We start from the raw sequence: 27,071 nt of genomic DNA on the forward strand, positions 1-27,071 counted from the left end.
AGAAGCTTTCCCTAGCTTTCAGAGATTGCTTCTGGATTCCCAGTTGTTTCGATTTCTCTTTAGAGGTGCTTAAGTTGGAACCCTGAATCTTGAGTACATGGTGAATGCTTTATCACTGTGAAATACCTCACTCTTAATTTTGAATAATCAAAATTTGAAGGATTTATAGTCCTTCTCATTGGAGAGGAACCTAGAACAAAGGAGGGTGTGATGCTATCACATGTTAAATGGAAAGCATTGGAATGCAAGAATGCAAGTGATAGTCTGTAAAGCATACATTATATTGGTTGGTGAACAAGTAGGGGTTCATTTGTAAGGTCTGGATTTATACAAACCAGAGCATACTTGGTGCTCACATAGTCAGTCAACTTTCAGCACCCATTCTTGGGAAAGAGTGGAGCATCTTTTACTGATAAAGTGATTGTCCTTAAAGGGAGAGAGATGCCCTGAACTGCTAGAGTGAGCCTGGGAATGCAATGTGGCTGAGTTCAGCAGTTTGTCAAAACAGCTGTATGGAGTCTCTTTGAATTTTAAGAGCAACAGTAGTTTGCTGTACAGAATGCATATGCCTCTGTCTGTCTGTGGGCTTAGTGCCACTGCAGGCAACTATTTAGAAGTCAAGGAGTATGCCATTATCCTGGGCATCTTTTAATGAAAATTAAGGACACAGAAAGAAATACTGCCCCTCTCTCCTTATCTAGTAAGATGTGTTCTATAAAGAAAATCACAGAGATAACACAAATATGCTTTATGTATTACTTTTAGATATTTTCTCTTGATATATATATATATCTCATTCTGTTGTCTACACTGGCCTCAAATGCCTGGGTTCAAGCTTTCCTACTTTGGTTTCTCAGTATCTGAGATAATAGCTGGGTGTCACACTGTGCTCGGGCCTCAACATTGTTGGATAATCACAAACATATTGGAAATGAAAATCAGGCCAGTAATTTTAGAAGAGCCAAGGGTTCTGCTACTTATATTTTTGAGGCTACCAAATATAAAACCAATTAGTTTTGAACACCAAACACCTGATTATAAGATGGGCATGGTGGTGCAGGCCTATAATTCCAGTCACTAGGAGGTCCAGTTAGAGGAGACAAGGTTTAAGGCCTGCATAGGCTGCAGAGTGAGTTTATGGCCAGGCTGGGAAACTTGGTAGGGTCTTGTCTCAACATAAAAGTAAAAAGAAAGCTGGGTCATAGCTCAGTGAGAGTACTCTCTTACGTTAGTCTCTAGGATCAATTCTCAGTTCCCCCAAAGACACATAACCAAAGCATGACTGTATATTAATACAAGACCATGACCCACATCACGCTCCTTCCTCTGTTTTTAACTTTAAAAAAAAAGCCAGACCAACCACTTTAGAGGAGTATTCTGAAATGAGAACTGACTCCTGCATCACACTGCTGGGTACAGTTGTCCTCCTGAGAGCAACAGAAGAAGCTGATAAGGAGCTATGGAATATTTAGTGCTTCTGAACTTTCAGTGCAGGACAAATTAACATTAAAAGAGTCCTTGAATATACTTCAGTTTTCTAATCCCATTAAAAATACATATCATCACCATCACACCCCCAAATAGGCACAGTTTATCTAGTTCTCATAGATCAGTAAATGCCAAGTCAGTGTCGAGAAAACTCTCTGGGGTATTAACAGTTCTTCTTCTCTTAAATTCTGTGCAACTTCTACCCCTTTCCTGCTCTAGGCAGCTAGACTTTCACACTTACATCATTGGAAAAAGATGACATGGAAGTTCAAAGGTTCACAGAGGAATTAAATTCCTGGAATTTTATTTTCAAATACTTAAGACTGGCATTTGACGAGAAGTTTGCAAGCATATTAAAGAGAAGCAGTGGGCTTTGCTGGCCACAAACTAGGCAAGAGACTTGGGCCAAAGAAAGGACAATTGAAGCGTGCCCAAAATTATGGATCGTATTTCCCACATTGGATTCTGGGCAGGGTGGCCTGGGGGTCATGGGGCAATTGTTGCAGAGCCTGGCTTGACACTGGAGCAGCAAAGTGGAAATGGCAGCTGAGCATCAACAAGACCACAGAAGTTCTCTAGCGGCACAGCTAGCTCAGGAACAATGAAAAGTTTCCCTTGAGCCATGGAGGGCTAAGGGTATAGGGAAGAGGGACTGAGTGGAGGTGTCTGTGACAGGCTGATGACTATTCAGAGGTGTCTAAGGCAGAAGACCAGATTGATTCATGCCTATCTTGGGGGAGTCTGTGGTTTCACAAGATGACAGCTAGCCAGACCTCTGTCCCTGTGGATCCCATATGGTATCCTGGCACCACGGGGACACACGAGCTCAGCTGCAATCCTAGTAGAAAGAAAACAAATGAGACTTTTAACTGGTTTTTCTCTCTAGGGAGGATGGAAGCTTATAATAGAAACAACCTTTGGTCACAGAGAAAGGTTTGCATGAATAAAGAGTGTTATTCATTTGGGAATGTGAGCTGACATTCCTAGTTCATGGGTAGTGCAGGATTTTAACTTCCCCACTTTAAAGGTAATGAAACAGTTCCTTTCTCCAATTTGTTATGAGGATTAAATGAGGCAAAATATAGACTTAGAATAGTATCTTATATTTAGTAACTATGGTAAAAAAAAATCAACTCTCATTGTCATCATCACACTTGCCATTTTAAATTTGGAGGTGTATCTAATTTCTCATATACTACTTTTCTAAGAAGAAATTTAAAAATACTTTCCTTTAAAAAACTTGTAAATATTTTAAATACTATGTAAGGGGAGGCTCCATACAATTTAAATTTTATCAACAAGAGATTTGTTTGACTGCAAGATCACATAATGAGCAACGGCATGGGCATTATTCTTCCATGCAGGAAAAACAGAATGTAGGATGCTTCTGTGTTTGGAAAAGTGTTCCTCAAAAGTCCATGTGCTAATAAAATCTTGGTCCTTAGGCCATGCCATTACTGGGAGGTGATGGAACTTGTAAGAACTGGGACCAAGTGGGAACTTTAGGCCACTTAGAATGGTCCTTGAAGGGGACTCTAGTCCCTTTGGTCTTTGACCATGAGTAGTTTTCTGACCATATGCTCCTATCATGACACACTACCTTGCTGTAGGCTAAAGCAATGGAGGTAAACTAATCATGAACTGAAAACCTGTGAAATAAAACTTGTGAAATCTGTGAACCAGAATAAATAATTTTCTGTTGACAGATTGATTACCTAAATTGTTAGGGTGATGAAAAACTAACACACAAGCCACACAGTTGAGATGGGATTCTGACTAAACAATGTTATCAGGAGACTTATGTAATCTTTCTGCATTTTCATTTTCCTTATTTATAGAATGAAGATATTACAATATACCAATTTACATGAGGATGAAATGAAAGAATGCATATGAATGACTTGTATTGTGTCTGGCACACCTAAATACTCAAACATAGAAGATAATCTAGTTATAACTCTTATGAGATAAAACCAAATACTGCCCAGAAGAAAACATAAGAAAGCTATTCAAAAATGGGTTCTCCAGTGCCTAAGGATGTTTCCAAATAAGACACAGCATTAACAACTGGTGTCTAGAGGGAGGGGCAAAGGAGAAGCAGTTAAGATAAAATTTGGAAAGGTCTTACTGAGGTCTGAGTGTTGACTCTTCTCCAAAGGCCCATGTTTTAAAGGCTTGGTCCTGAGTATGATGCTAATGGGATTTTTATGGGTGGAGCCTAGTTGGAAGTCTATAGATCCTTGGACATGTAACCTGGAAGGGGACTGTCACTCCTTCCTATTTTTGTTTTCCTTCCTGGGCATGAAGTGAATGGTTCTACTCTGCCATGTGCCTCTTCCATGACAAAGGCCCATCAATTATGCACTGGGACCCATGGACTGGAATGAGCCAATTGTGAGCCAAAATGGACCTCTCATCTTTTTAGGTTTCTTAATTGATTTTCTCAGGAATTGGTTATAGGGACAGGAAGCGAACACACGGCTGTGATATAAATTCCATAAGTGATCATCCTTGTCTTTGCGGGGAGCTTCCCCAGGAAGCACAATGCCGTTGTCATTCTGCTGTCAAAGCTGGCTTCTGCTTACTGATAATGTGCTATTTCACTCTGTATGTGTGCTTGTGAGGGGGAAGGCAGGGAAGTGCTAGTCCAACTGAATTCACAAAGACCGATGTACTCCACACTAATTTTTGTGAGCATGTGCCCGGTACTATTATGCCTCTAACCTTTCTGGCTGGGACAGCTGGCTATCCAAGGCCCAGACAGTTCTCAGAGGGAACAAAGAACACAGCTGGGAAAGGCTCATGGCCATTTAATAATGAAAAATGCATTTGGTCCTATTAGAGGTGAAACCATCGGTCTGGAGCCAAAGGAACTCATCTCTTTGGCCCATGGACCTAGGAGACAACTTCCCCTGCCTGAAACATCCAAACCCAGGTACAGGGAGAGGAGAGGCAGCCAAAGAGCAACTCCTACAGCCTTTGAAGTTACTCAGTCTTAGCCTGTTCAGTTTGCTTTTCCCTTCCTATGGACCTCACACCAAAGACTGTGGTCAAAGGCTTCCCCTTCCTCCTGTCGGTCCCTTAAACACCTTGATGTCTTTCTGGGTGTTCTGTGTGGGGAGTTCTGCCTCCTGTCACTGAGAATCTTCTCTATTCCTCTCCTGTGCCTCCCTTGTGACTATGTATGACTGACCATCACATAAAAGAACATAGAGTATCTAGTAAAAAAAATGTTTTTCAAGTGTAGGAAGACTGTCTGAGAGGAGAATTTATCTTCACAGAGTTTATGCCATGTACAGTAAGGTGTAAGGATGCCTCGCTGGAAATGCTGTCTAGAATGTACCCAAATCCAGATTGCTAGTCATCTGGACTAGGACTCAGCTCTACAGAGGACCTACCTTTTTCTATTTCTTGTCCCTTGCCTTGACTGCTATAACAAATTACTGTGATTTGGTGGCTTGAAACAATAGAATTATACTCTCTCATGGTTTTGAAGGCCAGACTCTAAACTCAAGGTATCAGTAGGGTTACATGCTCTCTTTGGACTCCAGAAGATCTTCCCTTGCCTCTTTGGGCTTTTGCTTGCTTCTAGTGTGCCAGCAAAAGTCTAGCCATTGCCTCTATTTACCCATGGCCACTACATCTCTGCAGCTATTTTCTCTTTCTGGCAAGGACACTGTCATTGGCTTTGGGGGTCCATGCTAATGATTCTGTCTGAGCATGGTCTTCATCCTTGTCTTTCTTGTTTTTGCAGAGACTCTGCTTCTGAATAAGGTCACATTCTTAGGTTCCAGGAGGACACAAAACTTTACCAGACATTTTCTCACTACTGTACATGATTCTAAATGTACTAGAAGGGGTTTCGTGCTATTTCTCTTATGGCTTACAGAAATGCTAATGTGGAAGCAGACTAAAATGTCTTCATTCCTTTTCTGTGGATGATGCTGAAGAGGTGTAGAGGAGATGAGAGATGTTCAAAGAGCAAGTCTAGCAAGGACAGGCATGATGATTTGGTCTGTAGAAGACTTGGTCTCCATAGCAGAGCAAGCAGCCTATCTTAGAATAGGGTGGTAAGCTGAAGTAAGAAAGGGGTACTCTGTGTCTACTTATAAAACATAAAGAAATCTTGGAAATGCAGAGTTCTTTCAAGTGAAAAGCTAGTTGTGGTGAGTTCATCTGATAGGTCCGTGTGTGTGTGTGTGTGTGTGTGTGTGTGTGTGTGTGTGTGTAAGGTAATCGATCCCAGGGCCTTGCTTGTGCAAGGCTAAAGCTCTACCACTGAGTTCCAACCCCAGGCCCCACCCAAGAATTTGTTGATACTTCAACTTTACAGTTTTACTACTGAGTTGGCATTTGGTTTGAAATGAGCATATGTGATTTCTAAATGAGAATTGTCAATATTTTGTATTCAGCTTCCCTTAGTGTTTACAAAGGTACATTCTCTAAGTGTCTAGTCATTCTATCTCAAAAAAGAAGGTCTCTTTTTCTCTGATTTGCAACTGACACACCAAATTTCTGCTCTGATGACTTCTGATTTTGTTTTGGTTTGTACCCAGATTGTGTTTATGAAACATCTCAGGAGAGATGAAAACTGTATTAGTGACATGGTAAAAACTACAGGAATTATATGGGAACTATATTAAATACTAGAACTTGGAGAAATATGTTTTCCTATCTAAGTAAATCACATATGTAATCTCTAAATACTTACATTTTTAAAAAGAAAAGGATTCCCATGAATTCAACAGAAAGGTTCTAAATGTATTTTTTTCCTTAAGTTATGCCCATGGAAATGTCCAATGGTTTAATACATTCTAATGGTTTTTGTATTAGGTATTTTATTCCTCATACTTGGTTATTGTGTTAGCTACTTTTCTTATTGTTTGGATGAAATATCACAAAAAAAAATCAGCTTAAAGAAGTAAGGGTTTATTTTATCTCACAGTTCAAGGGTGAAACTCATCATGGCATAAAGGCATGTCAGAAGCTTAAGCCAGCTGGTTACCTTGCATCTCCAAGCAGACAGACATGAGTGCTGGCACTCAGTTTGCTTTCTCCTTTATATCCAGTTTGGGACCCTAGCCCATGGAATAGTATCTACACAGTCAGGGTGGATCTCCCTACTTCAATGAACTCACTCTAGAAACTACCTCACAGACATACCTAGAATGTTCCTCTTTGGTAATGCGAGAGCCTTTCAAGTTGATAATCAATGTTAACCATTGGGAGTCGATCTCTTCTAAGCTTGACACATGCATGTATCACTCTGAAGCTACACCTTCCACTTTTTGTACTCATAGGCTTATGACCATCTAATAATGGAAAATGCATTTAGTCCAATGACAAAAGTCCTCCATAGTCTTGAGCAGTTTCAACACTATTTAAAAGTCCAAAGCCCAAGTCTCATCTCAGACTCAAGACAATTTAACTGTGAGGTCTTATAAAATTAAAAAAACACCCCACTTACTTCTAATACACAGTTGCACAGACTAAACATCCCCATTCCAGTGGGAAGAATGGGGGCAGAGCAAGGAAAGAGGAAACCAAAGCAGACCAAAACCCAGAAGGGAAATCATCAAATCCTGCAGCTCACTGTTTGGCCACTGGGACTTCCGATGGAATCATCTAGACTCCAAAGGGGTTTATTAGCCCCATTTCCCCAGCTCTGCCACTTGTAACATGCATACTCTTTCTTGGACTGCCTCTATTCTGTCTGCAGCTTTCCTTAGTGGACACCCACTGTCCTGGCATCTCTAACATCCTGGAATCTCCACTGCAGCGAAGGCTCTGCCTTTCCGGCTTCATGCAATTGCTTTTCAGGATCTCCTTACAGGGACTCCAACCCTCGCGCATGTTAGATGCTTGACCTGCATTCAAGGACCTTGGTGCAAGCCTATGCGGCTCCCTCACTCTTGCATCTTTTGTGCCTATAAAATCAGTACCACACAGATGCTGCTGCCAAGTTCTGCTGCCAGCTCCAGGTTAGTCTGGTTCTCCTGGACCATTGCTACAGCCACTGCTGTGTGCTGCTGACCCTTAGGTAAGTCTTTTTTAGGCGATTGCTCTTGTACAAGAAACTAAGCACTGGGCGGTGGTGGCGCACGCCTTTAATCCTGGCACTTGGGAGGCAGAGCCAGGCGCACTCCTGTGAGTTCGTGGCCAGCATGGTCTACAGAGCTAGTCCAGGACAGGCTCCAAAGCTACAGAGAAACCTTGTCTCGGAAAAAAAAAAAAAAAAAAAAAAAAAAGAAACTAAGCATTCTTAGTTTAGGCTGTCCCCTTCCATATTTATTTGTGTTTTTACAAGCTGTAGGCTTCATTGGTAGGATCTTGCTTAGGGAACCATTCCTATTGTCCTATTGCAGAACATGATGTTTAACTTTTATGGTGCTAATCTTTTTATATACTACAGCTGCTTTTGCTATGCTGTCTTTGTTCACAACCTCAAACTCCTTTTCTTGCCAGATTCAGAGTTTTCACATCTTTCTTCTCTCTTTTCACTGTAGATCTGGGTAAGAGAGCGAGCAATTGTCATGTGGCAGTCTGAATGCTAGGCGACTTTGGAATTTCCATTGCTCAACAAGAAAGTCCATTACTTTGGAATTCAGCAGTACTCCTACTTTTTATCACCTGACTCTACAGATGATGATGAAATTCTGCTGTCCTTCCTGAGTGTTCCAGACTATTCTGGCATGGACAGACAGACAGCAGCACGTACCTGGACATCTTAGAGGTTTGATCAGTGTCACAGGCAGAATGAAATCAGAATCTTTTCCAAAATGACTTCTAGCCTAGTTCTTCCTGAAACCTCAGGAGCTGGGTCTCCCCTGTTTGCCTTTCCCTTGGCATTCTGGTCTCCCAAAAGCCCATCAGAATGGCCTGTGAGGTTCTACTCAGTGTTCTGGGACTTCCTTATCCTGTACCTGCAAACTCTTCCACATTCCTCCCACAAACCAATTTAAAAAGCCTATAAACCACGTGGGCATGTTTATCACAGCAAAGATGCCGCTTCCTGGCACCCATTTCTGTATTAGCTTTGTGTGTGTGTGTGTGTGTGTGTGTGTGTGTGTGTGTGTGTGTGTGTGTATCTGTTTGTCTGTCTGTCCAGAAGGGGGAGTCAGATTTCCAGCTGGAGTTACAGGCAGTTGTCAGCCACCTGATGCAGGTACTAGGATCAAGCTCTGGTAAAGCAGCAAGAGCTCGTAATTGCTAATCCATCTCTCTAGCTCTTGTATCAGTTACCTTTAATGTTCATTGCTGTGACAAAACATCTAACGAAAGTGATTTAAAGAAGGAAGGGCTTCATTTGGCTGGCAGTGTGAGGGTACAAACCAATGTGGTGGGGCAGGAACTGTCAACAGGAGTCTGAGGCAGCTGGTCATGTTGTAATACTATTCAGGAAAGGGAGAGGTCAGATGTTCCCAGAGGCTTTTCCCCAGATAAATTCTAGATCCTGTCAAGATGACATTAGCCATTGTAATTATAGACCATACTGGCCTCCAACTTGCAAAGATCTGGCTGCCCCTGCCTCCTGAATGCTGGACTCCTGAGTTAAGATTTACCTTGGTCCTCTTCCACTAAAAAAGGACATTTTATTTGACAATATGTTTTTAATCACAAATGATCATGGACTCATCTCATCTAGTTAGGCTAAAAAAATTTATTTTACATAGTTGGAAATATATCTAATACTGCTTCATCAAATATTCATGAAGTTTATATATTCTGAAAAGACCAAATTTCTGGTTTAATTTAATTAGCATTAGCAAAGCATTTAAATATGGATGTCTTAAAAGTGAGCAGCCTTGGAAGCATAAGTTATCCAGATACCATAAAGGGAAGAAATAAAAAAACCACAGCTGGCCAGGGAAATTAGAATGAGAGGTAGAAATAACTCAAGCTCCTCATCTTTGTCACCTGACTCTACAGATGGCGATGAAATTCTGCTGTCCTTTCTGAGTGTTCTAGCCTTCTCTGGCATGGACAGACAGCAGCAACATGCATTTGGACATCTTAGAGGATCAGATTAACATTTCAACATGTTTAGAGGGTAGGATTCTCACACATGAACTTGGGTGAGGGGTACAAATGCATCATATCTATCTTCCATTAAACACCTCCCATATATAGGATCAAAGATTCTCTCTCTCTCTCTCTCTCTCTCTCTCTCTCTCTCTCTCTCTCTCTCTCTCAGTTGCCTTTGGAAGGAGTCACATCCTCTGGAGCTGGAGTTAGAGATGGTTCTGAGGTACCTGACATGGGTGCAGGGAACTGAACTTAGAGTCTCTGCAAGAGTTGCAAGTGCTCTTGACTGCCAAACTATGTCCCTAGTTCTCATTGAATCCTTTTTACCAACCTGTGGCCATAGGCACTCTTTTATCCCATTTTCTAAAAAGGAGAAGAAGGATCATTTACTGCCCTTCATTCCAGCATTGAAGTAGACATCTTGGAGGCTGAGCCATCTGTATTGAATGCCTTATTGTCTTTGTATGAGTTGCTGACTGGGGGTTTTGAAGAAAGCACTGGACTAAAGATTATCACTACAAGGACTGCTACTTATTATTTTTATTCTTTAATACGGTCTCTTTAAGATTGCCATGAAAGCTTGAATTTCCTTTATGCTGGAATCCACCTTTACTGGTGAATTTGAGATAGCTACCTGGCTTGTGCTGCTGGGAACCGTCCCACTTAATGGGACTCCATCTAGGACTGTGTCCAAACAACAAGCAGGTGCAGAGAAAAGCAGCTGGCAGCATGCAGATCACCACTACATTTTCATTTTTAAGAACTGTGTGATATTTGGTTAGTTTAGCAAATGCTATTCTTTGACTTGTTTGCAGACCTCTCACTCCAAGGTGTGCATAGTTTCCACTCACCAGTTTAAGTGTCTGCATTTGACTTACTACCCAAGTTCAGAGAGTGTTCCAAACTGAGAAGTTGTGAAAATACAACCAGCGGAAGGTATCAAACAAAAAAACAAAACAAAGCAAAACCAAACCAAACCAAACTGCAAAAGCCCAAGGCTGGAGGGTGTGCCATGGTGACTGACGGCTTGCCTAAATCCAACTTCGCTTCTGTCCACTTGACATGGTAATCAAACAAACAGCTGTGAACCGTCACAAAGTAAGAGAAATCACAGCTTGGTCTTCCTCACCTCAGCCCAGGTGAGACGCTCAGCCAGAGGAGGCTTAGGAAGGGAGACTGAGGACCTTGTTAGTGCATTGCAGTTCTTGGCTATTGTACTGGGATTCCCACGGGCAAGGAGTTGGGTGAAAATAGTTACTTCATACCCTCTTAGGACAATGACTTAGGTTTGTGATTATAAGATTCATTTACAAGAAATGACCTGTTTCTGGAGGGCCAAGCATTACTTCTATGACATAAACTAAGTGAGGTTTACACAGAATGGAGGTTTTGAAAGCTCTGTCTCCTTCCAGGTCTATTTGTAAAGGAAGTTTTAATCCATTCAGGTTGGTGCTTTGTAAAACTGGAACACCCAGAGTCAGGCAGCAAGGCTTCCCGCAGGCTTATCATTTACACAGCACATCCAACGCTAGCATTGTAGGTATGTTTTCGTCTTCCAAAAATAGTGTATTTTTCCCACAAGTGAAGAATATTATTAACCTGTGTATTGACTAACAGATTCCTTTTGCAGTGAACCAGCTTCAGGGCATTCAAGTTGTTTTGATAAATTTGTACTCTAAAATTTCAGGAATTTGAACAAAAATATCAACTGCAAGCTATTTTCCTAAAAATTCGACTTGGCCAACAGCCTCACTTGCTGGCCTTGTAAGGTTGTAGGGCAGGTTGTTGCTGGGACAAGTGAGTCCCACTTACCCACTTCTGTTTTCAGGAATTCTCACATTTCCTCCCCAGCTGTGTTAAGTAGAACAACAGTCTCTAACAGGCTGTGAGTCCTGGTCATATGCCTGCCACTCTCCTAATCCTTTATACTTAATCTTCCTAAAGTCTCACAGTAGGTACAATCATTAACCTCCCTCCCCCCCTTTTTTTTTCAAGACAGAGTTTCTCTGTGTAGTTTTGGTGCCTGTCCTGGATCTCACTCTGTAGACCAGGCTGGCCTCGAACTCACAGAGATCTGCCTGGCTCTGCCTCTGAGTGCTGGGATTAAAGGCATGCGCCACCACCGTCCGGCCCTTAAACCCTCTTACAAAATGAGGAAACTGAGGCGCGAAGAGGCTACGAAGTGTTCTCCAAAGTTGGCATAATTGGTGAAAGCGGTTCCTAGGCTCAGTCTCCGGAGACCATGTTCTCGATTTTGACACCATGGTGCCTCAAAGACATGAGCTCTGCAGGTTTCTTGGCTTAAAGACACTTGATTGTGCTGCATAACTACTTCTCTGAAATCCTGAGAGCAACAGTATTCCCTATAAAATGGTGGGAGCTGGATGGGACAGCCCATCACTGTATTAACAGTGCCGGCGAGGTGGAGGGCTCTAGCGGACCCAAGCATGGCAAACACGGCTCTGGCAGGCCTTGCCCTTCCCTCCCATTCCCTCTGCCTTGCTAAACTGTTAGATTGCATTCCTAAAGCTGGCCACCAAGGTCTGTTCCCTTATTTGGCTGCTTCCTCCTCCTGAGGCTGACAACCAAGGTCCAGCAATCAAAGTATTGAGGTCTAGCAATCAAAAGCTCCCTTTTGAATACCCCAATTAACATGCCCAATCAAAACAAACAACTCATCCCAACACAGGGTTTCCCCTATTCCCTTTATAAACCTTCATTTGCCTATGGGATACATCTGTCTCCTCTCTATCTCGAGGCATGCCTTTGTCCCTCCAGGGCAAATAAATCTCCTTGGTGCTGAGAACTTGGTCTTGGGGTGTCTTGTGCTGATTCCGGTCCTTTCACAAAGCAGATATTGAAGCAAAACCAACTGTTGGTCCACATGCCCTCTGCATTCAGTTCTCTCTGGTTGGAGTGGCCAGGCCTTGCTGGCTGTGACTCGGTTCCTCACTCACCACAGTTGTCCTCATCGGCTTGGTTCCCACAGTCGTCCACACCATTGCAGTGAAGCGGCTGAGGCAAGCACCTGGTGATGTTCCCACAGGGGAAGGAGCCAAGGGGGCAGCTGACATCCTGTGCACTCCCAGAAGTGACTGGGGAAGAGGGAGAGAGACAGGATGTTTAGAACGTTAATATAAACATAGCACCAAAGGTAGTTCCCCCCACCCCAACCCAGTAGTTCCTACACATTTGTACCCTGGTCCGGTTAGTATGGAAATCGGGTGTTGCCATCCACCATGGCTGTGGCTGCTTTCCAGAGCCTCTGCCTCACTAGGATGCTCTCAGTAGCTCCTCTCCCTAGCATTGTCTTGCCAGCTTCTTTTCTTTGTCCATTGCCCCCACCCCTCTAAGAGTGCCAAAGTGGTGGGGATTGAACCTAAAACCTACTGTATACTAGGCAAGCATTCTGCCACTAGACCATGTTTCCAGATCTCAACTCTAGAAATGTTTTCTCAGGCCCCCTTTCAATGAAAGTATGCTTGTATTTGAACTTCAGCTCTATTCCTCTCTTCTATAGAAAGCTTTCAGCTTTTATTTTTTTAAAATCAAGAACTTAGTGTATCTTCAGTGTGGACTCAGAAACAAGGCTTCTCTGGTTTGAGGGCATCAAGAAGCATGTGGCCCATGCTCATTTTGCAGTGGATTTTGCAGTCCTACATGTGAGGCTCTGGCAAGACTGTGCAGGGCATGGGCTAAAGTCCAGCTGCTGTCCTGGCCAGGACCGCTGTCTGTTGGGAGGACACACCAGAGCAAATCAATAAATAATTCCAAACTGAGAACTGCATAGTGGACATGAGCTGCTGGGGTCTGTATAGTAGGCCTCTGAGAACGTGGTCTGAGTAAGCAGAGAGCAGAATGTAGAGTGGAATCAGTGGAGCAGGGGGTGTGTGCGGAGGTGAGTGGGTTTAGGCTGATGACCAAGTACCTTATGGGGGTTGTGATGGAGCATGGTGAACAGGCATGTGTGGCTTGAGCTGGGGCTGAGGAGGCAGACAAAGGGGCGATTTTGACCTTTATTTAAAATGCAAGGGAAACAGAAGGTGGACCTGGCCCTTCAGCCACAGACCTGGCCCTTCAGCCAGAGAGGGCATGTGCTTTCTCTCTTCACATCCTTTTGGCTGCCAAAGCTGGGTCACAGATCTCAGAGGGTGAGAGTGGGAGACAGACTGATGCTGAGGAGACTGTGGCAATCCAACTGAAAGATGATGGAGTTTAGTCTAGGGTGGAGTTGGCCGAGAGAAGAAAAGAGACACATCACACACACACACACACACACACACACACACACACACACACACACACACACCACAGTTAGAAGAGACAGTGGAAGTGGCCGGAACAGCCAGAGGCAAGGCTGTGCCTTTGCTCAGTCTCCTGGGATGTGCTAGGGGTGAGAGGAGACATGGGGCACATCCCCCTCAGTCCCGTCCTTTACCAGAGCCTTGCCATGCAGCCTCTTACTCTGCTCAGCATTAGACTCTCGAATCCATCCTCCATCTCCAGCCCTGCTTCCCCATCCCATCCCTTCTCTAGTTCCTGGGACCCCGAGGCACCATTCTCTCTTCACACCTTTCCTTAGAGAGCTAGAAGCCAGTCTTGCTGGAATTCCTGCCTCAGACTATTCTGTCGTACTTCCAGGCGAGATTTTGTTCTTGCTAGGCAAACATTTATTTACTGATTGATAGAAAATTAATTACTATTTGAAATCATGTTATTAGGAGAGAATATGTTCTAAATATCCCAGGCCAATCCAAAATTAAATGCCTTATATCCTTATGAGCACACAACAGAACCAAGAGGACTATGGGAACTTTGAAACTTCAAAGAGTTGGGCACATTAATTGTCCCTACCAGACCCCAATTTAAACCAAAGGCAGTTAACAAAAGGCTATTACATCTTGGGTCTCAAATTCTCGTGTGTGCTTTTTTTGTCTTATGATGATAAGAAAGAAACCAATTGTAAAGAAGCCCCTGCCATTGTTTGCCCCTTGAGGGTTTTGGAAAGAGATCTGCTGAATAGGAAAACTAGAGATGCAAACACAGGAGTGACGAGGAGTGACAAGGAGTGACAGTTGCCTCACAGATACTCGGAAGAAAGTGTATGGAGGAGACTTAGAGGAAGCACCTTTCTTTGTCTTAAAGCTGTTGAGAGAACTGAAAGGTCCAGGGACTTCTGACTTTGAAGGGTAAGCACACTGGGGATAAAGTAGATGTTATTCTTTAGAGCTATTTTTAGTGTACAGAAAAGAGAATGGAGGGCACCTTTCCCACATGCTTCTATACCCACACAAGCAGAGCCTCTCCCACCACACCATCAGACCTGCCTAGTGTGGTGCATTTGTTAGATGAGATGAGCCAACACGTCATCGCTGCCTGTCGTTTATAGCATAGTTCATTCTTGGTCTTGACAAATGGGATTTTGGCAAGTGTATCTATCATGAGTGTAATGTTGAGACTCATTAAACAATACCCCAGGACCTGGAGAGATGGCTCTGTGGCTAAGACCACATTGCTCTTACAGAGGACCTGAGTTTGGTTTCAAGCACCCAAGTAAGGTAGCTCACAACTTTCTGTAACTCCAGCTCCATGGAGATCCAACACCACAGGCCCCTGAGGGCACCAACACTCATTTGCATTCTCCTGTATAGAAATACACAATGCAGCCCCCCCACCCAATTCTCCCATACAGAAATACACACATGCCACCAGCCCTCCCCTCCCCGGGACCAAGGAATCATAACACCAGCATCGTACACTATGGTGTGAATAGTATTCTCATTTGTGAAGTTACGTTAAAATTCATCGACTCATCATTCCCCTCCAATAGTTGATTAAACCACAGTGGAAACCAAGAATTGTGTATCCCAGAACAGAGATCTCAGGAGCACATTCGTGCTGACCCTTAATTTTAATAATCTTCTTTATTAAAATTTAAAGGATGAACTTTAAAGATCAAGATGAAAAACAAAACAAAACTTCTTGACAAATTATCAGTTTCCAGCCCCAGCAACTGTTTAAAGCCTTAGCTGGATGAACATGGCTGTGCTTTCATGCTGCTGGTTTGAATAGTCGGAGACATTTGTTTTTGTTGTTACTGTGTTTTCATGCTCCTCTTGTTGTTGATGGTACTAGGGTTAAGCCCAGGGCCTCTGGAATGCTAAACTCATACTTTGCTACTGAATAAATTCCCAGCCTACATCTTATCTCTTAAATTTAAATTTATATTCAATGTGGATACAGCTTTTCAATGACAGTACCACGAAATTAGCCTATTTCCATAACATTCTGATCAATAGATAGATTAAAAGCCTTAGATATTATATTATAATTATAATATAATTAATATTAGATTAATGTTAGTTTATAATTTTCAATTCTCAAACTGCCAGAGAACCTGTAAATATGGGAAAAGAATCTTTTTTATCTCCCCCAACTATCTGAGAGTAAAGTTCTCACCTGATACTACCCTCAGACATTTTGCAGGGTTGGGGATTTAGCTCAGTGGTAGAGTGCTTGCCTAGCAAGCGTAAGGCCCTGGGTTTGATCCTCAGCTCCACAAAAAACCAAAACAAAACAAAAAACAAAACAAAAAACCTCAGACATTTTGCTACATGTTCCCTATGGGCAAAGGCATTCTCCCACTACACGACACAGCCATCAAAATCAGATTGACCTTGTGTTGCCATTCCCACGGGACCCTCAGCTTCTATTCAAGCTGGGGCTCCCAAATATCCTTTAAGCAGATGGGTCTAGTTTGGACTCAGCCCTTGAGATGATTTATTATGTCTTTAGTTTTATCTGGAACCACCTTTGTTTCCTTCAAACATCATTGTGTCGTGTGTATGTGCATGATGTGGGGATGAGTGGGCAAGTGTACCAGGGCACCCGTGTGGAGAGCAGCTCTGTGCAGCCAGTTGTCTCCTTCCACTGTGTAGGTTCCAGGAACTGAACTGGAGACAAGTGCCTTAACCTGCTGAGCCATCTTACTGGTCCCTTGGTCCTGCTGGCCCCCACATTTCTCCATCTTTGGCAGTAGGAACAACCTCAACCTGGCTTTGATTCTCTCGAGCCTCAGCAGAACCCACTGGTCTCTGAGGACTTCCATGCTTTTGGGCACTAAATGACTTTTTCAGAACCATCTATTTTGCCTGCTGCGGCTTTAGAATCCACCAATTTTCTGAGTTCTGGCTTCTCCTAAAGTCGAATCAGATTTAAAAACCAAGATAAGGACTCTGGGTACACATATTGCTACTGGGATGTTGTTGTTCCCAGTGTCCTCAGTGGATGGACTGGGACTCTGTGGTTATTCAGACCTGTGTATGCAGACATCTGTATTTACTTAGAACATCTCACCATACTGAATATGAGTCCCTCCTCCTATGCAGTGTCATAAGACTAAGTCTTATTTCCTCCCATTAACTTCCTCTCCATGCTTTTCTAAAGGCAAGGAATCTGCTTTCTATAACTTCAATGTCATTACACTGACAATCTACTCACCACTGTGGATGGCTTTCACAGCCAAGCATCTCAAACATGCTCCTCTACCTGTCACTTCTTACATCCCAACACAGAATATCTTTCTGGGGGCCATGAAACAGCGTTAGAACACGATTGTTCAGGACAAAGAGCCAGGAAACAGTGCTCTGGGGACACTGGAGGCAACATCTAAAGACGTGGGAAGAATGCTTCCCTGCAATCACGGCATGATCTGCTTACAGCAGTGGAAGCCGTGTTGTTGTGGGGCTGACAGATAGAAGACAGGATAATGAACGTCTCTGGAAAGTTACCCAAAGATTCACCAAGTAACCATCCATAGGAAAGCATGTCAGCCTACCTGTCACCTGACTATCCAGGTGCCCCATGGTGTCTGGCATTGTTCCAGTACAGCTATGTGACAGAAAAGAAAAGTGGAAGACTTTGAAATAGGAAAAACACACAAGATCAATGAACGTAGTTATCTTGACCTCATATCTTCTGTTTTTCAGCTCTGGCATATAAAAATGAAAATAACCATTGTCCCTAGAAATACAGATTTTCTGTGGTAGAAATGAGATGGTGAGATACATTAATTATTGTTTCATGGTATTGGTTGATTTTTATTTATTTATTTATTATGCTTTTATTCCATCATTCCTCTTGGCAAAACACACACACACACACACACACACACACACACACACACACACACACACCCCACACATGAATACACAATGTTTCCTGAATTACCACTGGTTCTCTCCTTAGTAAATGAGTTAAATAAAATCTTTGAGATACTTTGATTTTATATCTGTATAACTCATGACTTCTAATCTCTTTTTCCTCCCAATTCTTGTTAAATTATCCTTTAACAGGTGTAGGGATTTACTTGGAGTTCCAGAGTTGATATTTTGAGCTGAAGACATTTGGAACTCAACAGATGGAGAAATGTGCCTTCTCAGAGCTCATTTATCTGACTAACAGCAGAAATGTCTGGGAACTAAAGCTGGCATCAACTTTCTCTTTGGGGCCAGTCTGCTCCTAGGAGAGAGGCCAAGGGTAATCTCTGATAAATCCCTTTCCTGGGGGTATACTCAGTCCCTTGGTGGTTTGAATGAGAATTGCCCTGATAGTCACATATATTTGAATGTTTACTCACCAGGGTGTGGAACTGTTTGGGGAGGATTAGGAGGTGTGGCCTTGTTGGAGGAAGTGTGTTACTGGGGGTGGGCTTTGAGGTTTCAAAAGCCAATGCCAGGCCCAATGTCTCTCTCTTTGTTTGTTGACTATGGATCAGGATGTAAAGCTCTCAGCTGCTGCTCCAGCACCATGCCTGTCTGTTCCCCTTCATAATGATAATGAACTAATCCTCTAAAACAATAAGAAGGTCCCATTTAAATGCTTTATTTTATGAGTTGCCTTGGTCATGATGTCTCTTCATAGTAATAGAACAGTAACAAGGATAGCCCTAGATGATGGATCAAGTCCCACATCAGATGCACATGGACACAGATAACACAGACTTTCTTATTGACTATTTGTTCTCTTAAAGATCTCTTTGGGTCAGTGAGCCCAAAAATAATTTAAAATATATTTTTTCTTAAAAAATATGTATTTTTTCTTAAAAATTTATATATATATATATACATATATATATGCATATATATACACGTGTGTGTGTGTGTGTGTGTGTGTGTGTGTGTGTGTGTGTGTGAATCTGTCTGCCATAGTTACAGGTAGTTGTAAGCTGGCCAGCCATAGTATAGGAAACAAATTTCAATGCCCTGGAAGAACGGTATGATTTCTTAACTGCTAAAGCATCTCTCCAATTCCAGCTATATTCCCTCCCTCCCTTTCTTCCTTTCTTCCTCCCTCCCTCCCTTCCTTCCTCCCTCCCTCCCTCCCTCCCTTCCTTCCTTCCTTCCTTCCTCCCTTCCTTCCTTCCCTTTTTGAGACATAGTCTTCTTATGTTGCCAAAGCTGATTTTGAACTCTTATCTTCTTGCCTCCGATTCTCAATCACCTGTGGTTACAAATAAACATCACTGCATCTGGTTCTGCACGTGTACTTTAATTAAAAAAATGGAATGAAATATATAAGCAGAACTGAAATGCTTAAGTTGACATTTGCTATACTTAAAATTCATTTTATTAGATTTTCTAGAATTTTAAGCAAACATTTAAACCATATAAAATAAAGTAAGTTTATGTGTAAGATTTCTTCAAACAATAGCTCAATGTATTTGTGAGGGGGTTTGTAAGGAGCTCAGTTCATTCAACTTAAGCTGAACTTGGTAAGTTGGTAAGTTAGAAAGTGAAGGTGATTTCCCACCTTAAAATATTATGAATAGAAGCTGGGCAGTGGTGGCCCACGTCTTTAATCCCAGCACTCAGGAGGCAGAGGCAGGTGGATCTCTGTGAGTTCGAGGCCAGCCTGGGCTACAAAGTGAGTTCCAGACCAGGCATCAAAACTACACAGAGAAATCCTGTCTCGAAAAAACAAAAGAAATCAAAGGATTATGAATAGAATAATAAGATCTGAAACTAGAAATGAAAGGTTTCATGATAGTATGTATAATAAACTCATATTATTGTTAGACGCAAGTGTGGCTGTACTGTTGCCTTGCTGGTTACATGGCTACCCCAGAACCCTGCCCTTTTACTGCCTCCCATTAAGAGTCTAGAAAGAACACCTTTCCTGGCCTTCTTGCTTTCAGGTGGCTGCAACACATTCTTCTGGCCATGGAGACTGCCTGTGGGACTTCTTAGGAAGTCCTGGAGGAGCTAGCTTTGCTGAACAAAATAAATGCTACTGTTCGATGCCTTCCATAGTCCAGCCTCCATCATGAGATGCCATGTAGATCCTCAGCCATCTCCTCACAACTCTGAGTTAACAAGCACCGGTGAAACCAAGGAAACCACAGATGCTGAGACACATCTGACCTTGGAATCACCAGCCCACCAGATTCTTTCCAGTTTGAAGAATAAACCTTTCTTATTTATATAGGTAGGGTCATATTTTTTTTCTTCTAATAAATGAATTTCTAGCAAGCTGGGTGTGGTGGCACATGCTTTTAATTCCAGCACTGGGAAGGCAGAGGCAGGAGAATTTCTGAGGGTCTGAGGTCAGTCTGGTCTATATAGTGAGTTCCAGGACAGTCAGAGCTACATAGTGTGATGCTATCTCAAACAAATCAATCAATCAATCAATCAAGCAAGCAAGCAAGCAAGCAAGCAAACAAACAAACAACATGAGCATCCTTTCCCCATACAGTTTCCTTTTAAAGAGAAATCTCAGGTTGGCAATCTATTTGAAAGGATGACAGGGTCACCAGAGAGATGGATGGAGACTACAGTACTAAAGTATGAGGAGGTTCCAGAATTGGTGGGATGCTTAATTGCCTGATTAGATCAACTGAGATTAGAGACCTCCCTGAACTATTACATCTTTCCTGGTGTCTAGTTAGATGGAAGCAAAGAGTCACATTGGGCATGGGGACATTGTGAGATTGGCATGTAGGTAAGTTGTGTTCTGTGTGACAGGATGGACCCCTGTAGCCCTGCAGCCTTGAGTTCATATTCTCCACACAAGCTGGGGAGGAGCAGCATCCCCTAGCTATGGAGGAGAGAGCTTGCCTTTCCTCTGTGGGAGAAAGGCCCCACTAAACATTAAGACATCTTGAAGGCTTTGTACCTTGGTTTTCCATGAATGACTAGTCACAGTCCTGAGGTTCCTTTGGCCTGATGGTAAATTTCATTTGTCATTTAATTTCATGTATCAAGCTTATGTCAATTCAATAATATCATCGAAGCAGATAGATAAGCCTTTAACAGTACCGTAGAATTGTATAAGGATACTGATTTTCTATTGAAAAGGCAAGTGCATCTCTTGACTGCCTTCCTGCTGTTCCACTTTGCATGTTATAATCTTGCAATTTATATTAGAAAAAGAAGCAGTCTTTCTTTGTTAATACACAAGCCATTAATTCAGAATTTGCAGCCACTTGTCTTAATGTTGGATGCTTAGTTGTTATACAAATATTTGTAAAGCATACCGGTCTCTGGTGTGGTGGAAGAAAAAATGGTCAGTACTGGGACTCCATGGACTCCATGGAGGCTCCTAACCCTCATCTGTCACCTCCATAGATCTGTGATTTTCTGAAAGCCTCAATCTTAGCTTTCATTATATGAAAAAAAAATCAGTGAGCACAATAACTCAATGGCTTTTCTCCCTCCCAAATAGCTTCCTTGTGCTTTCATGTCCTAGCTTATCATTAAATCTAGGTTCTGTATGTGAGAGAGAGACAAAGTGATATTTATCTTTCTGTTCTCCATTACTGTCTTTTGTTCTTTCTCCCATCCCTTTTGATTGTTTCTTCCAGCCTCATCATTTTCTGTTTTTATGTCTTACATCTGAGTGTGTGTGTGTATGTGTCATAATTACATCTTGATTCTTCAGATGAGAGAGACAGGCAATAATTGTCCTTTTGAGACTGGATTATTTGACATGATGGCCTCCAGTTCCATTCATTTTGTTGAGTTACATAATTCCATTTATCTAGGTAATGTTTGTCTCCATCTATTAATGATCATTTATGCTGATTCTATACCTTGGCTGTTGTGACTAGTGTTCCAACAAACATGGAAGACGGGGATGTTCAGGTCTCTGAGATATGCTGATGATTCTTTTGGGTATATGCCCAGGAGTGAAATAGTTAGGTACCTGGTAGTTCTATTTTTAGTTTTCTGAGGAACTTCCAGAAAATTGGAAGTTATTCTTATACCTACCAGCAGCAAGCCATTGAAAATAATTATTCCGATTGAGTTGAACTCGACTCTCAAAGTCATTTTAATTTGTAGTCTCTCCATGATATAAGACTATTGGACATTTTTATTTCAAATATGTTAGCCACTTGCCTGTCTTTTGTCCATCTGTTCATCCGTCTGTCTGTATGTCTGTATGTCCCTCCCTGTCTCCCTCCTTTCCTTTCTATGAGACAGGGTCTCACTATGTAGCTCTCACTGGTCTTGAATTGACAGAGATCTGCCTGCTTCTGCCTCTTGAGTGCTGAGATGAAAGGTGTGGCATGTATCCATGCCCATCTGCATTTCTTCTTTGGAGAGCTAGCCAGCTCATTTGCTCACTTGTTGATGGCAAGTGTTAACTTATTGTTGGGTGTTTAATTTTTTTGAGTACTTTTTAGACTCTAGCCATAAATTCCCTGTCAGAGACTCTCTCCTGTTCCGTAAGCTGTCTCCTCACTCTGCTGGTTGTTTGCTTTGATAGTAGAAACATTTTTTTTTTTTCCTGAACAGTTTAAGTCTTGTATTTCTTGGAAGTTCTTTGAGATTAACTGTTAAAAGAGATGGACAATCACATCTACTGACTACCAAGTGAGAAACAAGGAACTTGGTGAGTATCGGCTTTTTTTTTTTTCTGTATGACCACATTCTATGGTGGGATCTGTGTGGACTGTGGACATGGAGAAGGGAAGCCGCCGGGCTCTGTGTGGCTCTGGAGTCTTCTTACTGAGTGCTGGTGTGATTAAAAGGCTGAATCTGGGGAGTAAGGATGGAAGGGACCCGGGAGAAGGAAACATCGCCTTTGCTTGCCTTCACTCTTGCTGTCAAGTCTGTCCACATTGTCACCACTGTGTTGTTCCTTTGCTGATACAACCAGCTACTCCAGACTTCCAAAAGAGACTGAAGACAAGCAGCTTCCCAGAAATCCTCCAGGCTTTTAGTGCCATTTTGAGATTGCTGAGACCTCCAGAGCTACTTCCAATTCTTGGCCTCTCCAGTGTGAGGCAGCCAGTGTTGGACCACCTAGACCTTATTGTGTAAACCAATCTAGCACACTCCTATCCGTTAGTTATGTTCCTCTACAGAGCCCTGACTAATACGTGTCCCACACAGCTCAGACTACAGGTAACCCTAACTCTGGCTGGAGAAATCTTTGATTGTCAGAATGTAGACAGAGTCACTGACATCTAGTAGGTAGAGGCTAGGGATGCTGATAAATCTGCCACATGGATAGGGCAGTTTCTCTGCCTTAAAATCGCAGAAGAGTATAGGTTGAGAGATAGAGAGCTAGGTATGGATGTAGGGTAAAAATGGCCAGTGAAAGAACACCCTGGCCCTGAGACCAGGGCCAAGGAAACACATCCTGTCTTTATTCCTCTAACTCAGTAATTGAAATGCAGCCAGTCTCCAAGCATGAAATCCAACCAGTCCCTGAGCACAAAATCCAACCAATCTCTGAGCTTGTTTTAAGCTCAGGAATTGAGATTCTACCAATCCCATCCTGAAAATCTTCACCTTGGAAAATTCTACCCCTAAGAAACCTTACATAAACCCTGTACCTGTTCAGTTTGGGACTGCCTTTTTCCACCATGGCAGAGACAGCTGCTTGCCTGGATTCTTCCCTCCCAATAAATCTCTTGAGTGAGGTTAGTTGTAATAACTTGCTTTGGCTGGAACAGAGCAGAACTGCTATATATCCACAGGGAAACTCCCTTATTAGAGCAGAGCAGAAGGACTCTCCTCAGAGTCGAGTGGAGTGGAGCTAGAGCAGAACTGTACCATTTTGGCTGGGGAAACGTTCCCTCGAGGGAGCCTAATTGTTACATTCCAGAGAAGCTAAGTTGGGCTGTAACCCTTCTCCTGAGCAGAGCAGAGCAGAGCAGAGCTGCGGAAACCCTCCCCTCATGGAGCAGAGTTGTTACACTTGCATTAGGAAAACATTTTCCTGAGCAAGGACTGTAACACTTTGTTGGGGAAGCCATCCACCACTGAAACAGAGCTGTAACATTTGCAGGTATTTTTTGGCTTCTAACTGTCAGGATACCTTTCTTTTCAGAGATGTAACACCTACAGGTAATCTTCGGTTTCCAACTACCAGGATACCTTTCCCTTCAGAGCTGTAACATTTATAATGGAGTAGCTGGATTTCCACAATTGCCTCAAAATATGTGAAGAAAATCATCCTAAAACAAGGAAAGGTTTCCTTTTTGGTTCAGAGATTTGGAGGTGTCAGTCCATGGCCAATGGCCTGTCACATAGGGCAGTACACCACAGTGGAATCTATGGCAGAGGAAGGTGCTCACCTCATACCAGCCAGTCAACAAAGAGGGAGAAGGAAGCGCTGCGGTTTTGACATTCTCTTCAAATGCACAGCCCCAGCGACCTAACATCCTTTCATGAGGTCCTAACTCTTAAAGATCCACCACCTCTATTAGTGTCACTGTCTGGGGACCAAGCCTAAAATACATCTCTAGGAGGCACCCCTCCAAACCACAGCAATACCTAATGAAAATATGCACAGATTGCTCATTGTGGATTAGCAGTTGACTATTTTTTCAGGCTCCTTGTCTTATTGTTGAGATTTTTTAATTGATCCCAAGAGAATTAAGGAGTAGCTGGACACTAGCAAGTAGGGGATGAGTCCAGCTGTTCTTCTCTTTTGGAAGCAGTGATGGTTTCGGTTTTGGATGAGAGTCTTGGGAAATAGACTGCAGTTTATACCACTAATGCCAGAGGGAAATAGCCATGTTAGTGATAACTGTTTGAATTATTGAACAGTGAGTGGGCTGAGTTACTGAGAACATTTCAGGAGGTTTTGAAAAATTAGACAGTTCAATTTTATCCTGCTCAAGGTAGGGAGCACAGCCACAGAATATTTTCTGGAAGAGTATGTTAGCTCCACAAACCCATGGATTACATATACAGATACGACAGGAAACCAAGAGAACATTTTAGACTTTGTGTGAGATTTGAGAAGTGTCTACTGTGCATTCACAAAACTCCTTGATGTGGTAAATCTTTATTGAGTGACTAAATGTCTGACCAGAATAATGAAGATTTTTGAATCTAGATTTTGTTAATTTGTAGCAGTTAAAATTTATACCTAACCAGACTTAAAGCAGTGATTCCACTTTGGGTGGTGGGAGACATGTGGACTCTGAAAAAAATGAGACCCAAAGTGACACTGGAAGCAGACTCAAGCACAGGTTCTGACTTTCTCTTGTCTTCCCGCCTCTCATCCCTCATCCCTCCTCCCTTCAGCAGACAAGCCATAGACACTGGAATTCTTCTTCCCCATGGTAGGTCATAGAAACCAGAACTTTCCCAAAAGTCAGTAGTAAAATCTAAAAATACCACCCTGACTTTCTCTTGGTTTTCTGTGTAAGTACTGGTATAAAGGGCGTCTGTGACCTGCCCTGGTCCCATGGTAGATCAAAGATCTTCTGTGGGATGCCTTCCCTACTTAAGAAGAAGAAATGCTTATCAGAGAGGCTAAAAAGGGTTCAAGCACACAGATCTGATCCCCACCCCCACCCAGTCTGCTCCACTCATATTGGACCCTTTTTGTGCAATCATATTTTCACACAGCTGTCTATAGGTCATTGAATCTATAGACTAAGACAAAATTACAGACCAGTTTCCCTTAGGAGCAAGATACAATAATTGTCAATAAAATACTTGTCGATCAAATCCAAGAATACATCAGAAAGATTATCCTCCATAATCAGGTAAAATTGATCTCAGAGAGGGAGGGATGGTTCAACTTATGTAAACTGACAAGTGCAATCCAGCATATAAACAGACTGAAAGACAAAAGCCACGCGATCATCTCAGATGCAGAAAAGACCTTTGACAAATTCAATATACCTTCATGATAAAGGTCCTGGAGAGACTAGGGATACAAGGGACATACCTTAATATAATAAAAGCAATTTCCAGAAAGCCCACAGCCCACATCAACCCAAATGGGTAGAAACCCAAAGAAACCCTGGTTGCACCAGAACCAGGAAAAAGATAAGGATATCTATTCTCTCCATACTCATTCAATACAGTCCTTGAAAACTTCACTAGAGTAATAAGACAACTGAAGGAGATCGAGAAGGCACAAACAGAAAAGGAAGAAGTCGAGTTATCTTTATGTGTAGATGATACGATTGCAGAAATAAACGACTCTAAGGACTCCACCAGGAAACTCCCACAGCTGATAAACACTTCCAGCAAAGTAGCAGGATACAAACTTAACTCACGAAAATCAGTAGCCTTCCTTTGTGAACTGAAATGAACTGAGAGAGAAACCTGGGAAACAATAACTTTCACAGTAGCCTCCAAAACATCATGGGATAACTTGATTTAAGAATTGGAGAAAGAAATTAAAGGCGATATCAATGAATGGAAAAATCTTCCATGGGTTGGTAGGATTAATACAGTGCAAAAATTCATCTACCAAAAGCAGTCTATAGATCCAATGCTATCTCCATCAAAATTCCAACACACTTCTTCACAGGGAATTGAAAGGACGATTTCCGGTTTCATATGGAAACACACACACACACACACACACACACACACACACACACACACACAATAGCTAAAACAACCCTGAATAATAAAAGAACTGCTAGAGGTATCAACATTTTAGATTCCAATTTATACTACAGAGCTATAGTAATAAAAACAGCATGGTATTAGCATAAAACAGAATATAACTGAAGACCTAGACATCAGTCCACACATTTATGGACAGACAATTTTTGATCAAGAAGTCAGAAATACACACTGATAAAAAGAAAAAAAGTATCTTCAACAAACAGTACTGGTCAAACTAAACAGCTGCGTGTAGAATGCAAACAGGTCCATATTTACTGCCCTGCACAAAACTCAACTCCAAATGAATCAAAGACCTCAACGTAAGGCCAGATACCCTGAATCTGGTAGAAGAGAAAGTATGGGATATCCTTGAACTCATTGGCACAGGAAAAGACTCTCTGAACAGAACACAGGCACTAAGAACAACAATTAACAAATGGAACCTCATGACATTGAAAACCCTTTGTATAGCGACGGACAGAGTGGCAGCCTACAAATGGGAAAAACTTTACCAATTATACTTCCAATAGAAAGTTAATATCTGGAATATATAAAGAACTAAAAACTGGACATTAAGAAACCAAGGGCTGGAGAAATGGCTCAGTGTTTAAGAGCACTAGCTGCTCTTCCAGAGGACCTAGGTCCAGTTCATAGTACCCACATGACATGCCTGCCTGCTCGATATATTGT

The 27,071-nt window shown here is 42.3% G+C and overlaps 1 protein-coding gene across 1 annotated transcript in view; it reads right to left on the reverse strand.

Moving 5' to 3' along the window:
* Positions 1 to 27,071, reverse strand: part of Rxfp1 (relaxin family peptide receptor 1) — a 132,838-nt gene that overhangs the window by 85,476 nt on the left and 20,291 nt on the right. Inside the window, exon 2 of the mRNA XM_036190591.1 lies at positions 12,471 to 12,608. Within this exon, the coding sequence (XP_036046484.1) occupies positions 12,471 to 12,608 (138 nt within the window). The remainder of the gene's footprint in view (positions 1 to 12,470; positions 12,609 to 27,071) is intronic.

This window comes from Onychomys torridus, chromosome 6 (assembly GCF_903995425.1).
Source record: "Onychomys torridus chromosome 6, mOncTor1.1, whole genome shotgun sequence".
Lineage (NCBI taxonomy): Eukaryota > Metazoa > Chordata > Mammalia > Rodentia > Cricetidae > Onychomys > Onychomys torridus.